At 39.0% G+C, this 16,549-nt stretch overlaps 1 protein-coding gene across 1 annotated transcript; it reads right to left on the bottom strand.

Moving 5' to 3' along the window:
- Positions 1-3,447: 3,447 nt before the first annotated feature.
- LOC139620840 (rho-related GTP-binding protein Rho6-like) lies at positions 3,448-14,637 on the bottom strand. The gene is made up of 5 exons (XM_071476788.1): positions 14,391-14,637; positions 13,573-13,660; positions 8,647-8,756; positions 7,454-7,588; positions 3,448-7,299 (listed from the first exon to the last, which is right to left on the bottom strand). Exons 1-5 carry the CDS (start codon positions 14,508-14,510, stop codon positions 7,054-7,056), a joined length of 699 nt encoding a protein of 232 aa, XP_071332889.1. The 5' UTR covers positions 14,511-14,637; the 3' UTR covers positions 3,448-7,053.
- Between the last annotated feature and the right edge of the window lie 1,912 nt (positions 14,638-16,549).

The following is a 16,549-nucleotide window of genomic DNA, read 5'->3' as shown; positions in this document are numbered from 1 at the left end:
TCAGGAATGAAAAAATGTCTAGACTGCACAGATCACTTGCTGCGGACCTGTTCATTAGTTTACATCCAACATGTCAGTGCCATACATGTGTCATTGTTGGCCTGTAGGTCTATTTTCAAGCATGGAACGATTTACAGAAACTATCATGAACATGGAGGTAATTTTATCAATAAATCAGCTGTGCAGTCGCCCTTTCTTCCTTTATTCTTTTTTTAGTTTTTCTTTTGGTTCAAGTTATTTATTAAAAAAAAAAAAAAGACAAAGTTAAAGCAAGAATAAAAACTATATAGCTATATCTAATCCCTGCAAACAGTAAAATTGATCATGTTTCTCTGTTTGGTTTGTGACTTTGGTTTCAAATGGCTCAATTTCTGTTGTTCATGCACAACGTTGGCTAGCATTAGAACTGGCAGCACTGCAGTGAGTCAGGGTAGGTCTCACGTTTGTACTATATACTGCTATCAGTGTCTTAAGCATTATTGAGTCCATCATCATATAATTATTTGCTTTGTTTGATGGGTCAAGTGGCAGCCCACTGTGACGTCACCGATTGGTCTGTGAACTGCTGTTTTGAAGCCTTGAGATCGTAATGTGGCCTTCACCGTCTTGTTTTTTTGAAACCACGAGAAACCATATTTGGATGAGAAAGTGGACCTGTCAGAGAACCTTAGAGGAACGTTCCCTTAAGGTTCTCCCAAATTTCTACAAACATAAGCTTCCAGCAGTGTTACTGGTATGTTCTCTAAAAGTTATTTTTGCAGAACCATCAGAGAACCTTCGGGGAACATTCCCTCAACGTTGCAGGTTTAAGGCACTTCCTCATTGGCTTCACTTTTAAGACTCAGAGTCTACCTCCATTTTTATACAGTCTGTGGGTGAGCTGCATGAGTATCACTGGCTTAGTATAAAGACTGGAAACAGGGGAAATAGCTAGCCAAGCTCTGCTCCCGGCCAATAATATTTTTATCTTTATACTATGCTAAGCTAACCAGCTGCTGGCTGTAGTTTCATATTTACTGTACGGTTTTGAACTTCCCATCTAACTCCATTCAGGAAAGCTAATACATTTTGAAATTCTGTTTAAAATCTGTTTAGACATAGTCAGGAGCAAAACCACCACAAAAAGCCTCATCCAGAAAGGTGCAGTCTTGGGTCTGCAGTGCTTGAGTTCCACATCCACCATGTGCAGTATAATCATGCCTTGGAGCAACCTGCCATGGATGACAGTCTCAGTGTGCCTTCATCAGAGGTTTATCTGATTTCCAGAGACATGTAATGTACATGGGCCAGTTTTTGATAAATGTGTGTATGTGTGCATGTATCTGTGTGAGATTCGCAGGGAGACAGAGAAACTGTAGAAAAAGATAAAAGAGGAGCATCGCAGACACACACGCTGGCAGCCCAGTTTATTCAAAAGACGATCAAAGCACGGCTATATTTCCAGCTGCAGAAAATCAATGGTGGAGTTGACAAGAGATTAAATTTATCTGAGACCGGGGATGCAGAGTATTTTCTCACAATTTCCTCTTCTCCCATTGTACAAAGGTGATGGATAAGGAGGTCATGAGTCGCTGCTGTATCCTGTGTGTGATAGTTCAGGAATGGCATTTGAACATGAACATTCATCCGCATCGTATCATCGTTGGGCAGAGTGTGACAGCAGGACGTAGCCAGGGAGTTCCCGATAAGAGACAGTATCAGTCAAGTGAAAGACTAAACAAATATAATAATGGAGGTCAGAGAGGATGGTTGGTTACATAAGGAAAAGAAAGAGAGATAGAGGAGAAGAACAGCAGTAGCAGTGGAATAACGTTTTGAAAAAAATGCTCAAGTTTTGGTATGCTTGAAGAAATATTTTGTTCAGAGAATTAACATAAACATTTTCATTCACCATTGAAAACTGAGTGAGTCTGACCTTGTTTGACACCATGTTGTCTGAAATTGGCAAAGCTGTATTTTTTCTCATTTAATGAGCAATATCAGGTACAGTCTTTTTCCCTGAAATAGACTTGTATCATTTTGGATATAAATTCTCATGGTTAGAATTTATGTCCAAAATGGTACAAGTCTATTTCAGGGAAAAAGACTGTACCTGATATTGCTCATTAAGTATCTATAAAAACTATTCATTTGTGTAATCTTTTAAACTTACAGGGTAAAAGTTGGTCAGACATGGCCAAAAAAAGCAGCATTAAAGAAATACGTTGTTACAATCAGACAGTCATCAATTTTGGAAATACTGACTCCACTTTAAATTATTATTATTTATCAGTTAAGTATAGCAGTCCATTATATTTTCTTCCAATTATATATAAATGGAGTAAATCTTTCAAGAAATTGCCTCTGGAAATCAACATCTGCTTATAAACGAATTTCCCTGTATTTAGTACCAGTGTTTGATTTTTTTACTTTTTTTTTTTTTTACATTCCCTTAATGTTCTCTGACAGCTCGGCAAAAACCATCAGAGAACCATCAGAGAACCCTCAGAGAACGAAGGGTTCCCGTAAGGTTCTCTGAAAGTTCTACAAACATAACCTTCCAGGAACTTTTCTGGAATGTTCTCTAAAAGTTATGTTTGTAGAACTTTAATAGAACCTTGAGGGAATGCTTCCTTAAATTTTATTAAAGTTTTTCTGGAGGTCATGTTTCAGCTTGTGATGTGGATTCCTATTTTCATACTTACTAATGTTACACATTAAAGTCTTAACAGGTTAATGCATTTAAGTTCTGTTAGTGTGATTTACTAGAATTAAATACAGTTTGAAGCTAGCTAGTAGTTACTTTGACCATAAAGGATTTATGATGATGTGCAAAATGAGGACACCATGGTAAAACAACAAAACAACTGCACTTCATTTGAAAAAACAACGAGCTAAAACAGCTTCAGTCACTTTTATTTTATTTTGGAGAGCTACAGTTCATAACCCTCAGGAATTAGGGTAAATCAGTCGGCCTCTCAGTCAGACACACAGTCAGAGTAGTATGTTATCTCTATCTTGGCCTTAATAGTGTAGAGAACTACTGTGCCCATGGCCTGGGAACAAGTATATATTATCGTGCCTTCTTTAGACAAAATAAACAATATAGCGCCAAGCTATCAGTCTTTGTTTCTTTGAAGGAGCCTTGAATTTGATTAAATTACCCAAATAATCATTTGTTCTAATTTGATATAGCTCCTGAATCTGAGAGGTGCAATCTGGCTTCTTTAATATGACTGAAAAGAAAAAGATTTTTAAAAAAATAAATAAATGGACTCAAAGGGTGTAAGACAAAACTGTCTTCCCATATTTTTGATATCTTGCATGAAAGGTGTGCAATATAAAATGCTTATATATGCATTCATTATATGCATTTATACTAGTTGTGTTTAAAGTTCTTCTGGTATTTCTCCATTTCTTCATAATCATGTAACAGGTTTAAAACTGAAAAAACATTTTACTTTAACATAAACTTCAGACATATTTATTTAAATAAAGATTTAAAGATGAAAATAGCAAATGACAATAACAAATACAGAATTCAGTCAATAATTTAAGTCATAATTGGCAACTTGACACAAACATTTTGTTTTGATTCAGTAACATTCTTTTGGGGGAACAGTTTTAAGAAGAAGGATATGTACAACAAAACAAGTCTGTCTGCCAAAAACGAACCAGAGAGACACTGTGAAACGCAGGGTATCTGCAGGTCTTGCAAGCCCTAAAAAGCATTGACTTTAATATCTCAGAAAAGTCCTTAGAAAGTATTAAAAGCCTTAAATATAATGAAAAAAGTCAGACATATCTTGGCTGCTGTAGGCAGTTATGTTTGTTCTAAAATGTTACTGTATGTGACTGCATTCTCAGGAAAAGTTACACACCTTTAAACTAAAAATTGGATTGTTATGACAGTGGTTTGGGCTGCGGGTGCCTGTGCAATAATTTTTAGTGGAGTTTCAGTCAGCACTATCAGACCTGTGCCAAACACCATCTACTACTGCAGCTATAGTAGCCAGGAAGATCATCAGCTCAATCAACACATAAGAGATTTCAACAAAAACAAATTAGTCATTTTTCACTAATTAATCCACTAAATCATTTTCTGTTGCTTACCAGGTCATAGACCACAGCAATTGTATTAATTCTATCATTAGGAATTATGGTTATATAGACCTACTGCTGGGAAGTACTGAAAAATGTGATATAATAATAAATTATTCTAGTCCATATCATCCTCTCTGGTTCACATCATACCTTCATACTTTGGACAGTATGAAACAGGCATTAGATTTAATTCTATGTGGTACTGAAACTGCAGAAACCCTGTATAGTGAAATGTGTATTGTGCTATCCTTGTTTGGGATAGTACAATGCTCCAAACAAGACAAGCGAAATGATTGCAGCAGAGCTGTAGAGACATGTTTTAGAGGGCAGCTGTTTCCAAAAACCCACTCCTAGGTGCCACTAGTGCAGGGTCCTTAAAACCATGTAAAGATCTTTAACAGTTCACTGCTGCCTGAAATGTCCAGCCATCACCTTCGCTGTGGCTTCTGTCTAATGCTACAAATAAAAGGTGAGGCGCCCTCTCAGAGAGCCCCCCCCCCCCACCCCCCCGGGAGACAGGAGTCCTGCTCACACTGTTGCTAGGCAACATGTTAAATTCCAGTCTTCTGTACATCCAGAGAAGTCCGGGCTTCTCGGTGCAAACCTACAAATCATCAAGTCCTCCATTAGCTGAGCTGTCAACAGCTGCTAATACCGGACGACTCAACTGAATACAAGAACAACATCAATGGCTACAAAAACACCACAGACAGCCACAAGCCACAAGCCAGTAGAAACATCCAGAAAAAAAGCTAAGTGGAAAATGTCAAGGATACTTTGCAGGGAAGTTGAAAAATAAAATCTAAATATTTTTGAAGCATAAGAAGAAAAATGGATGGAAGGAGGAAGGAAAATCTCTTTCTCCAGACAGGACCAGCCTGTGATTCAGTTCAGCCTGGGGTCAGGTTAAGCATCTTATAAGATGTCTGTTTGAAGTTAGGGAAAAGGTTTAGTTGAGGTGAGGTGACACATATCAACATGCAAACAATCTTTGACACAACACCATTGACTCTGACATCCTGCATTTGAATCTGCCAATCTCACCAAAGAGTTGAAGAATTGATTAGAGGAATTTATTGGTCTAAATATGTGAATGTCTACAGCGACAAATGTAGATGTGCACTAGGTTTATAGCGACCTTGTTCCTTGATGGCCATTTTTCTGGTCCGGTGATTATCAGGTATTTGTGTGATGTTCAGTCAGGGGAGTTTAGTCTTAATTATATTCATCCCTGCTCTGTCAGCTTTCAATTTCATGAGTGCTCTGCACTGTTGGGTACAACCACCTACTCCCATGCCTTGGGATCTAACACCAACCATGCAGATATCAAAGCAGAAAATGGCACCTTTGATAACAATGAAAAATTTAGCTTAAAGGCAACTTCACCAGTTATACACATCAAAGTCTGTTTGCCAGTCTTTGAAAGAACTATTACATAGAGTATGTGGAAAAAGGAGTTGTATAAAGATAGCAGACCTCTGAAGCCCACTTCTCATCTTTGCCTGAAGCTAGCAGCTTGAGGCTACATTAGCCACTATGAGCATAACACACACACACAACTCTGTCTAACTCGTTGTGTTGTGGTCAATGTAGGTGCCAGCTTTTGACAAGGAAGAAGTTATATGTGGAATTTAAAAAAAGAGATGATATCTCTGGGTGTACAGCATCAGTTTTTATCCTTTTTAACTGTCCATCATGAGTCTGTCAATGTTATACGCGTGCAATGCTAACTTAGTGGAGGACTCTTTTAAGCCAGCACCTGGAGCTTGCTGAAGCAAGCCCACGTGAGACATTGCCATTGAGGAGTATTACTCTTCAAATATCAATGAGGCAGAGGATTAAAAAAAACAAACTTTTTTGGTACATTAATATCAATCCATCTAGTTTGGCTTGTGTGAAAAGAAGACAAGAATGCTTTCATTTTTAGCTGGAACATGTTTTAAAAAGTGAGCCATTAAGCAGCTAAAGAAGCAAGGAGTGAGACGATGCATCATGTAATACCACAAAAAAAAAAAAAAATCAAGGCTCATGGTTAATAACACTAAACAATTAAGACTGCTGCGGTGATGGGTAATGAAAGGGGATCTGACAAAAACATGTTCAGACAGTCTTTACATGCCCCAGATTTTGTGTTTGTTTTTGTCACAGCGTGTCCACCCGAAACTGTTCTGTGGCTCATGTGAGTGCTGAGTCACATTGCGCTCCTTCAGATGTGCTCTCAGCTCGTCCTCCCACTGCCTTTGCAAATGAACACTCGCTTGCTTGCCAAGTCCCGCCCTTCTCTCCCTGTTTTCTCTACTGTCAGCTTTAATTCCCCTGTGAAATACTGTGAGGGGTCAGCGGGGGAATAATTTCTTCAAGGACCACTGTTTTATATTCCCCAAGCTGTACAGACCTCTCCCTGCACTGTCAGGTTTTACATTTCATCTAGTAACTCAGCCTGTATCATGACCTTAAAGGGACATTCAAATCAAGAGATGGATGGGAAAGGGAACTGCTATAGAATTTCAAAAAGGGACTCATCAGGGTAATGCAGTCATATGCAGTGTTTTCAACCACTTTCCCCTTAGAGAAGAGGAGGCACTGACCTTATTTAAGCTGACTCTGTTACAGCGACCTTTCTGTGAGGAGAAAACAGGTCTGCACCTTAAGTGCCTATTATCCTCTCTTTGTACAGGATTATCTAATTGATCTGAAATATTTCCAACATCAAACATTTTTCACTCTGTGTCTGCGCTGAGTGCTGGTGACAAGTCATGATCAAAGGTTCAGTGTCAGAGTTGAATATAGAGAGGGTAGTGATCTTTTTGAAGTGGTTGAGGGAGCTTGGGCTGCAAAGGAGAGAGAGGCTTTGTACATATTCACATTGTTGCTCTCTCTCCCTTGCAGACCCTGCACCCCTGCTGAACAGGCTACAGTATAGTTCACTTGTCCTTGCTTTCTTTTTTTCCGGCATGATCCCAGCAGTATTCACATGATGGAGCAGCTCTTGGACTTGTCCTTGCTTAAGGTGGAAGAGAGGAGTTCTGTCTTGCTGGGCAGATTGAGGAGCCTCTTGGAGAGGCGGCGGACGGGGCTTGGTTTATTGCCAGGCTGGAGTTTGTTCATGCAGGCCAGAGCTGCTGTACGGAAAAGACTGTGGATGCTCTTCTCTGATGTGAAGGCCGAGCACTCCAAGTAAGCCTCTGCTCCCAGCTGCTTGGCCATGGACGAACCCTACAATGTGAGGGGAAGAATATGGTGTAAAACTGAGCATAAGCTAGACTCTATTAAAACAAAGGGGGATTTCCACAAGTACCCAGTCTAGACACAGGGCAAAACCTAAATACACACACAAAGGAGGAAACAGAAGTCATATCATGGAACAAACCTGTTCATGGGAGATGGGACTCTGTTTCTGATTGGATAGCTCCATGCGCGTGCATACGTCCGTGCGCAGGTCTGTCTTACAGCCTATTAACAGGATCCGTGTGCTGGGGCAGAAATCCTGGATCTCTGCTTTCCACTGCAAAGAAAATTAAAGAGAGGTGTCACCAGACTCTCACTTTAAACATATAAAAAGTGAAAATAGGGGAGCACACATTACTATATAAAGAAGGTGATCACTTAGAGTAGGTGTACACATTGAGCCGGTTAAATTTGTAAACACATCTTTTTTCTGTCTCAGTCCTTCATCCAGATGAAAACAGCATTTTTCAGAAGATTTTCCAATATGGCTCCCAGAGTGTGTACATCTGAAAACCCCGTCTTATTTCAGTGTGTATGATGTTAACAGTGTTTTTACAAACAATGACCTAAGCCAGCCCAGTGAGGGTCGAAGCTGTGCGGCAGCATAGTTTAGATGACAACATTTAGTTGCCCCTACTTTCACTGTGATCGTTCATTTTAAACTCCAGTATAGCTGAATACACAGCAGAGCTGCTGCCATTAACCTGCATTTATGTTGACTGTGTGAGACAGCATCACAATAATAAGAGATTAATTTTATCACTGCAAGATTCGGAATGACTGCTGCTGGTTAACATGTGGTGCTGATCGGTTGTTAAATCACTATTTCATAATTAGGCCTGCCCAAATATATATAATCAAAATTGCAATATGGCCAAGTAGAATATCCAAATCACTGGAGCTGCAATTTTTTTGACGCAGGTAATATATGTCACAACATTGTTGTGCATTTTAAATGTTGACATAGTTGTTGATACAGTGCAGCTGCTGTCGTTAAACTGTATTAATACTTGACTGATTTTGTCTCGACTATGAAATAAAGATTTTATCAGCCAGCTGTCTGTCCCGCTCCTTATCAGATGTTGGCTGTGATGCAGTTTTGTTGTTTTTCAGATGAGAAGAGGGTGAAGAGGATGAGATTTAATTACGTTCACGTTGTTCAGGCGTCTCACTGTGGAAAGAGCTCTGTACAAAAACAACCCAGAAATACTGTGGATGCAAATAGTTTTCCCACAAAACCAGCATTTTTTAAATGTATATGACTTCATGTAGATGAAGAGGCTGTAACACTGTGGTGATGTCATCCTGTCTCGTTCACATTGCAGCTGTTCATACCTTCTTCAGCGCACTGTCGACTGAGTCTGGTCGGCTGATATCAAAGCATAAGAGCACTGCATCTGAGTCGCTGTAGCAGAGCGGCCTGACGTTGTCGTAGTAGGGAGAACCTAAGAAGACAGAACAGACACAGAGTTAAGTTTATTTAAATATAAATAAACATGTTATTAAAGGAGCTCAACTTGAAACAACATCTTTGAAAATGAAAACCTTTAGTTTTCCTGCTGTCAGAAAGCAGAAATAGAAACTAAGTGTCTCTTTCTATGGTCTCAGTCCAGATGACACTATTATAATGTTCTTTCACAATCGTCCTCCTCACATTCGCACAGTACAAACACAGAACATAAACCTCTGCCAAACTGATAACAGTGCAAATAATTTAACTTCCCACTAGGAGGATATTTTCCAGGAAAGTAAACTTACTCAGTGAGTCACAGGCAGTGTAACTCTGTACCAATCACATCTTTCCATTATGAGTCAATATCAAACTTTATTCACCAAACTTTTAAATGAGTAAAAGAAAGTACCACATGTCCTGAGAAGGGAAATTTTCATCATACGTTACTCTTTTCCATGATTTTTCCATGAAGAAATGCCAAAAGACAGACACTATGTCTGAGCAAAATGAAGCAATATTAATCCATGTCTGTTAAATGAAATCCCTGTATCAATAAATGTTCTATACTCACATAAAAGATAGCTAGAACAAGTAAAAATATTTCTCTTAATGTAAAAGTCTTGACATTTTGGGAAACACACTTTGCTTTCTGGTGACAGTTAGATGAGAAGATTGACAGCCAGCAGCCAGTTAGCTTAGCTTAGCACAAAGACTGGGAGCAGTGGGAGACTGTTAGCCTGGCTCTGTACTAGTGTAAAAAAATCTGCAATGTCACTTTGCCATTTTCCATTGGGTTATGCTATTTATTCTTTGACAATTGCTTCACCAGGCTCAACTCCAAGAGTCTCTGCTGAAACTACAGCTCAAAGCAAAGAAATAGTCTCACACATAACATGAAAGTCAAAGTCAATCACAACTTCTGGTGGCCAATGACGCCAAAACTCTCAAACCAGTTGCACATATCCTCAACATTTTGCACTTAAAGAAAATTTCTAACCTTGTCAAATTGATGCTTATTGGCTAATGACAGCCATGATTTCTGCTAAATATGCGTTTGAGAACATTACAGCACTGTGTGGGGATGAAGTGTGCAAAATTTGATGAAAAAAAGTGCACAACTGTGGAGTCATAGTCGATTTAAGTTACAACTTTATTCATGCTATCAAAGTTTATAACATTTTTGGATGTTGATATGTCACTTATATTTGGTTGCAATTGCAAATTGGGTTTTGTGCAGCCTGTCGAAGTCACACTAATTAGAGACAAGAGTTAAGCACAAAGTCATTAATGTTGCTGTGGGCATCACTTTCAACCACCACTTATACTACAGAGGAACTATTACGCTGATCCTCAGCATGATAACATGCAGAGGATCATCTCTATTCATCACCTCACTCAGACAGGCTACCCTGATTGTTACACATAAAAATGTCACCCTAGTTATGAGAATGTGAATTATGGTGTGAGGGGAACTTATTCTGCTTCCATTTCCATAAACAGCACATCTTTACAATATGTAGATTTTTTTTTAACTCTCAGGAAGGCTCCAGTGCTAAAAACAGACTGACAGGATGTGAGCCCTCTATTGTCCTCGCTCTGCCACCTAATCACTCCCCACACACCAACACTAAGATTTAATTTCCTACCCCTGTCCTTGGGGGACAAATGTACACCAGAAGCTTTCCTTGCAAAAATAAGAGAACATAATTATACCAGGAATAGATACTTCTAATAGGCTTCAAATGAACTAACAATCATGTTGTGTTGATGGACCTGGTGGTCTCTTGAGACATTTAGGAATACATTTCCTTTTCTATAATATTACTATCAAAAAAGCACAGTTGTCCAAAAAGACACTCTGGTTTACTCAGTCTTTCTGAATCTTCAACTTCACTCTGCAAACTAGGACAACTTATACAACTACAGTCTATCAATAACATTTTTTTCAGTGGGAATCAAAGCGCCCATCACATAACTACCCAGGGTGATGTAAGGATGGAGAAAGAGGAAGCAGAGAGATTTTAAAGAGGACACAACTTCGAGCACCTACCAACTCCCACACATTGGCAGCCCCCTGCCTGGACACACAAACACACAAAGCAAACACACACGCACACACACGCACAGCCATTTAAATTGAGCAAAAATCCGCTGATGTACTGAAACTGTCTTGTCTTCTGTCAAAGAAAGAAAGCCACTGGAAGGAGTTGGACTCTTCTTCATACAACAAGAGAAAGATAAAATAGTCCATGTCTTTATAAAAGATGCAAAATAAACTGAAATATCTGATTGTTAGGCTTCGACTAACAGCTATTCCCTTAATCAATTAATCTGCTGATTATCTGGTATTAATTAATTTAGTGTTTGGTCTACAAAATGTCAGATAATGAAAAATTCCAGTGACACTTGAAGCATTAAATTTTAGGCCTTTTCTCTTTTGTTCTGTTCGCTAAAGATCATTTCAGAGCAAAGTGATAAAGAAAATGAACCGGCAACTATTTTGATAATTGATTAATCATTTCAGTCATTTTTCAAGAAAAAATGACAAACATTCTCCATTTCCAACTTTTCAAACATTAGGATTTGCTGCTTTTCTTTGTCATAAATGAAAGTGAATGAAATATCTTTGGGTTGAATTACAAAAGGAAATTCAAGTAAGTCACTTTTGGTTCTAAGAAGAAGTGATGAAAATCAATGAATCAGATTAGCAGATTAATCAGATTAGCAGGTCAATCAATATTAATCTAGAGCAATGTTAGAAATGGAGATAATAGAGGAGGGTATGTGTGTGTGTGTGTGTGTGTGTGTGTGTGTATTGCAAATGTAAATAGGTCTTATGCAATTTTTCCTCTGGAAAGGGTGACTGTCCAGAAAGTTTTCACTCCGTGGGAGATAAACAGACAAACCTACATTAGTTCAGTGCTGGCTTCAGTTACATAAGACCTTTTTTTAGGCAGCACACACCATAAGGCAGTGAGGAGGTCATGCATATCTTTTCTCTCAGTATCCCTCACTTGCACCTTCTGTTCACAGCGACTGTACGCCATACACACACAGTTGCACACATAGTAAGACAGGACACGCACACACAAGCACGCATGCACACACGCACACACACGCCTGCACACACTCTCACAGACTTCCACCCCCCGCATGGACGAGGCATCCCCCTCTCCCCTGTGAAACAACCCCTCTGCAGGCCAACTGGCACTGCTCAACTTCCGCTGAGCACAATGCCTCAGCTAGTGCTGTTATGAAAGAAAACTATACTGCACACAACACATTTTCAAGACACAACTGAGGAATCTTGATTAATCATTTTGTCTAAAAAATGTTTTTTTCTAAAAAATTGTGAAAAATGTCTTTCTTTCGTTTCCCACAAGTGAAGATGACGTCTTCAGGTGAATTGTTTTGTTCAACCAACCGTCCAACTAAAAGATATTCAGTTTACAATTATATAAAATGGAGAAAGGCAACATTTAAAAAGCTGGAGCCAGCAAAGTAATGGCACTCCTGCAGTTTAAAGGGCAAATCAAATGATTAATCAACTAATCATTTCAGCACTAGTTTGTATTTATGATAAAGTCTCAAATTATCACCTGCTTTTGTTTAGATCTTTGTTGTAAAGGTTGTTTCTTGAATACGATGTGTGACTTTCTTTCGCTTTGTTGATAACTCGACTTCTTCCTCATAGAGGTCAAAGGTCAGGAGCATCTGGCCGACATCATCCCTGCAGCTGTTTTACTGATTGTAAAAAAACATTTACCAATTCAATAGGTTGGCTCCCTGATCCGTCTGCACCAAATGAACAAGTGTACAAGACAATAACAACAGCATATACCACAGCGACAGTCACTCAGCTAACTTTTCAAGACCAGCATCTCAAACATGAGGATTTGCTGCTTTTCTCTGTTTCACATCATCATAAACTGAATATCTTTGGGTTTCAGACAGTTGGTAAGAATGAGTGAGGAATCAGAAGACACTGCCTGAGGCTCTAGCACATTATAATGGGTATTTTACACAATTTTCTGACATGTTATAGGCAAAATGATTAATTATTTGATTGAGAAGTTAGTCGCAGGATTAATTGATGATGAAATAATCATAAGTTGCAACCCAAGTTGTATTAACAATAATACAAGTGATAAAAAAAGCACCAGAAATACTGTAATAACCTAATCTTACAGATCAGACTGGAATGCCTCATTAGTTTTTAGATGAATAAAGTCATAACCAAGATGCTGCTGTTATTGGTTCGAATTAGCCTTCCCAATATTCTTTGTAATAACTTGGTTATGTTTATCAAACCAGGGTCGCTATTTGTCTTTGGTCATGGGATCTTTCATTAATTAGATTTGGCTCATTCAATCGTTTGGAGGATTCCATGTGTAAAACTGTTAATTTTGTCCTGCAAGTAATCCCAGCATCGTTCGTTGCTCAGGCCTCTCCTTCACTGCTGGCACCACTTTTCTTTCACCAGATTTCACACTAGTGAAAAGCTGCTTAACTGCATCAAAACAGGACTGACAGATAGCGACGCCTGGGTAAACACCAACAACACTTTCAGTAAAACAATGGACGGGGGCGGGGGCTTCATTTACAGTTGTTACCCGACTCCAGGCTGACTGTGTTACTGGGAGGGTAAACAAGTTCCACAAATCAACCTATGAATACGGCACTGAAACTGACCACTTAACTCATTGCTCAAACGCAAGACATTGACCATGACAGATTGGGTGGATTTTAAACGGTCTGTAAGACATTTAGTTTTATTCAAGTTATGCAAAATAGAGCCTCATCCTCACCTGATGTGTCCCAGAGGCTGAGCTCAACTCGCTGGTCTTCAAGCTCCAGACAGGCCGTGTAGTTCTCAAACACAGTAGGGACGTAAGTCTAGAAAGGGACAATCAAAGAAGGACAGAAATCACTTTAACTTGTGTTTTTTTTAAATCACATAATGACGATCTTATTCATTATTTACTATGAGGAACAAATGGTCATCACAAGTTACCAGTGATGGGTTTACTGAGTCTGACCAACAGCAACATGCATGAAATATATAATTATAAAAAATGAGACACAAACATCTTGTGTGAAGCACAGTTATTTTTAAGTGACTGACTAAAAAAAAAAAAAAAAAAACAGTAATCAAAACTTATCAATTAATATTAACATATTAACCCACACATACAGTGTCACATACACATACATGGCATCACTCTCAGTCTGGAAGTAGTCTGTGTAGACCTGGCTAGGTCGCAAACCTTAGTGACAGTCAGAAATCTTCACTTCACTCCTACCACATGCTCATCCAATAATTATATAAATTTCATTGTATTAATGGTCCCACGGGAGTTTATATACACGAATTTATCAAAATACTGTATATAAGACCATTAGGATCTCAATACATTCATGTTAAGTAGCACTGACCCCAATAAATTGTTTTTTTGTTATTGGAAACCCCAACAACTATAATATATTGTATAATGTAGGAAAACGTTTTAAAAAGTCAGAAAAGTCCTTCTATGATGATAAAGTAATATTTAACAACTGATGCTTCAAAAAAAAAAAAAAAATGAAAAAATGAAAATGAAATGAAATGTGTAGAGAAGCCTCATACCTCTGGGTAGCAGTCCTTGGCCAACACTTGTAACATCGCTGTTTTCCCGCATTGGACGTCCCCGACCAACACGAGTTTACACCTCGCTACAAAAGGCTGAGCGAGTCTTCTTTCCTTCATGGTGGGGACAAATGAAACGGACAGACTGTCAACGGGAACCGCAGTGGAAATGATGGAATAAGTCCCTCAGGTAAGCGGCCGTGTCCCCCCCGTGTCTCGGTCAGTGAGTGAGGGAAGCGGTGAAGCAGCAGTCAATGACAGGCTCACTGCGGAACTTTATATAGTCGCGCCAACCAATGAGCGACTGAGGAGGAAGAGGAGGAGGAGGAGGAGGAGGAGGGCAGGGCTGTGGTCAGGTTTTTGGAAAATCATGAGATAATCATGTTTTTTTATTTTTACTATTCGGATTATTTGTATTCCATTTATTCAATTATACAGTAAAAAAAATTACGAACTGTGTAAAAATAATGGAAGCAGATTAGGATGAGGTTTTTAACTGTACACTAAACTCCCTCCAGACTGCCGAAACTAACAAACTCACAAACACACAAAACAAGGACCTGACCTCATGCCCTCAGCGGCAGTTATGGCCCAATATGTTAAAGGAAAAAGGCTAATTCATGGCTTACACGTTTGAGCAGAAAATCAGCATCTCTAAACCTCATTAATTAAAGGTGGTGTATTATATCTTGATCATTTTAAGCAAGAGCAACACATGTTTTCTGAGTTTATCTTCTCCAGGGACATTCAGACAAATGAAATACTTCTGGTTTCCAACTTGGTCTGACAGGTCAAACAAAGTAGCTCTGTTCTAGGATAAACCAGCCCTTACTGAGGTGTAATGGTGCTTGTAGGCAGGTTTTCTTTACCTTTGAACAGGGCCAGTTTAGCTGTTTCCCCCTGTTTCCGATCTTTGTGCTAAGCTAAGCTTCATATTTAAAGAAGGTCAGTGGTTTTAATCGTCCAATGCAGACTAACTCTCTCCAACAAAGCAAATAAATGTATTCCTAATATGTTGAACTACTCCTCCAAGTAACCACTAAGACATCAATGACAGTGTGAAGGGAATGAAGTTTTGTGGGAATTTCTATCCTCTCATACCCTCTTCATGGAAAACATGATGTGTCTTTGATTATTCATGTGTTGAAGCATGTGTTGAAGTTGAAACAGAAACAAATACTCACAAAGATATATATCATCGATCTCAAAGGAATATCCGATTAATGTACATGTTATTAGCATGGCTATTCCTCTTCTCCCAGCAGTTTGAGTGCAGTTTGTGTTTGTGCAACGTGCAGTGAAACCAGAAGTAATCAGAAAGTACCTCATCTGTTATCTGACTTGTGTCAATAGTACAACTGGTTGTGCGTGCTGGTAAAATCTTCTTTACGTGTTTCTGGAGTCGTATGACAAAGCCTTGGAGTATCCCAGTTCAGAGGTCATTCTGGTCAGATGATGAACTGCCTGAAAATGACAGTGTCTATTTAGTGTCTATTTTGGTGTGTTGTCCTTCTGACCAACTGTGGCATAAAGCCACGTGAGAACCCATGCACTTATTTTTACATGAAACATATGAGTGAGTTTACATGTTTACACAACACGTGGCGTGAGGCGAGCATGGCCGAGCGCTGCCTGCCAGCCCCAAATACATGACAGATGGCTTCATCAATCTGAAGTATAACAGAAAATTTGAGAGTGTGTCAGCCATTTGGAGAGGAAGTGGAGCGTGGCGTGTTGTGCCGAACATAAATGGAAACAACTGGTCAACTGTCACACACGGCTCTTTGATGCCATTAATGTATAGCGTGAAACTCTGGATGGGGAAATCAACTGCACCTGCTGTCTGGTGCAGAGATAAATGAGGTAACTGTGTCCTTCTGTCTGGCTTCATTGAAATTTTTATCTTTGTGCTCTCTTCCCTGTCCTCCACACATGTACACAATACACTAATAGGATGTAAATACTTAAACTCACCTACTTTCACTTAATGCTTCTCTCACTCGTGTTCAATTTCTTCCTCTTATTAAACTTTATCTTTATGTCTGATTTTTCAAACATTGAGTCACAGGCGGTTTATAATGAATCCCCCTTCCTTTATACCACTGAGAATAAATTTAATGAAGATACAATTAAATTTTGGCAGGATAGGAAAACTTGAG

Source organism: Trachinotus anak, unplaced genomic scaffold, assembly GCF_046630095.1.
Source record: "Trachinotus anak isolate AG129_WGS33_773 ecotype Australia unplaced genomic scaffold, CSIRO_AGI_Tana_v1 ptg000004l, whole genome shotgun sequence".
NCBI lineage: Eukaryota > Metazoa > Chordata > Actinopteri > Carangiformes > Carangidae > Trachinotus > Trachinotus anak.
Note: the sequence above shows the minus strand (reverse complement) of the source record. Positions and strands in the feature narration are given on the sequence as shown.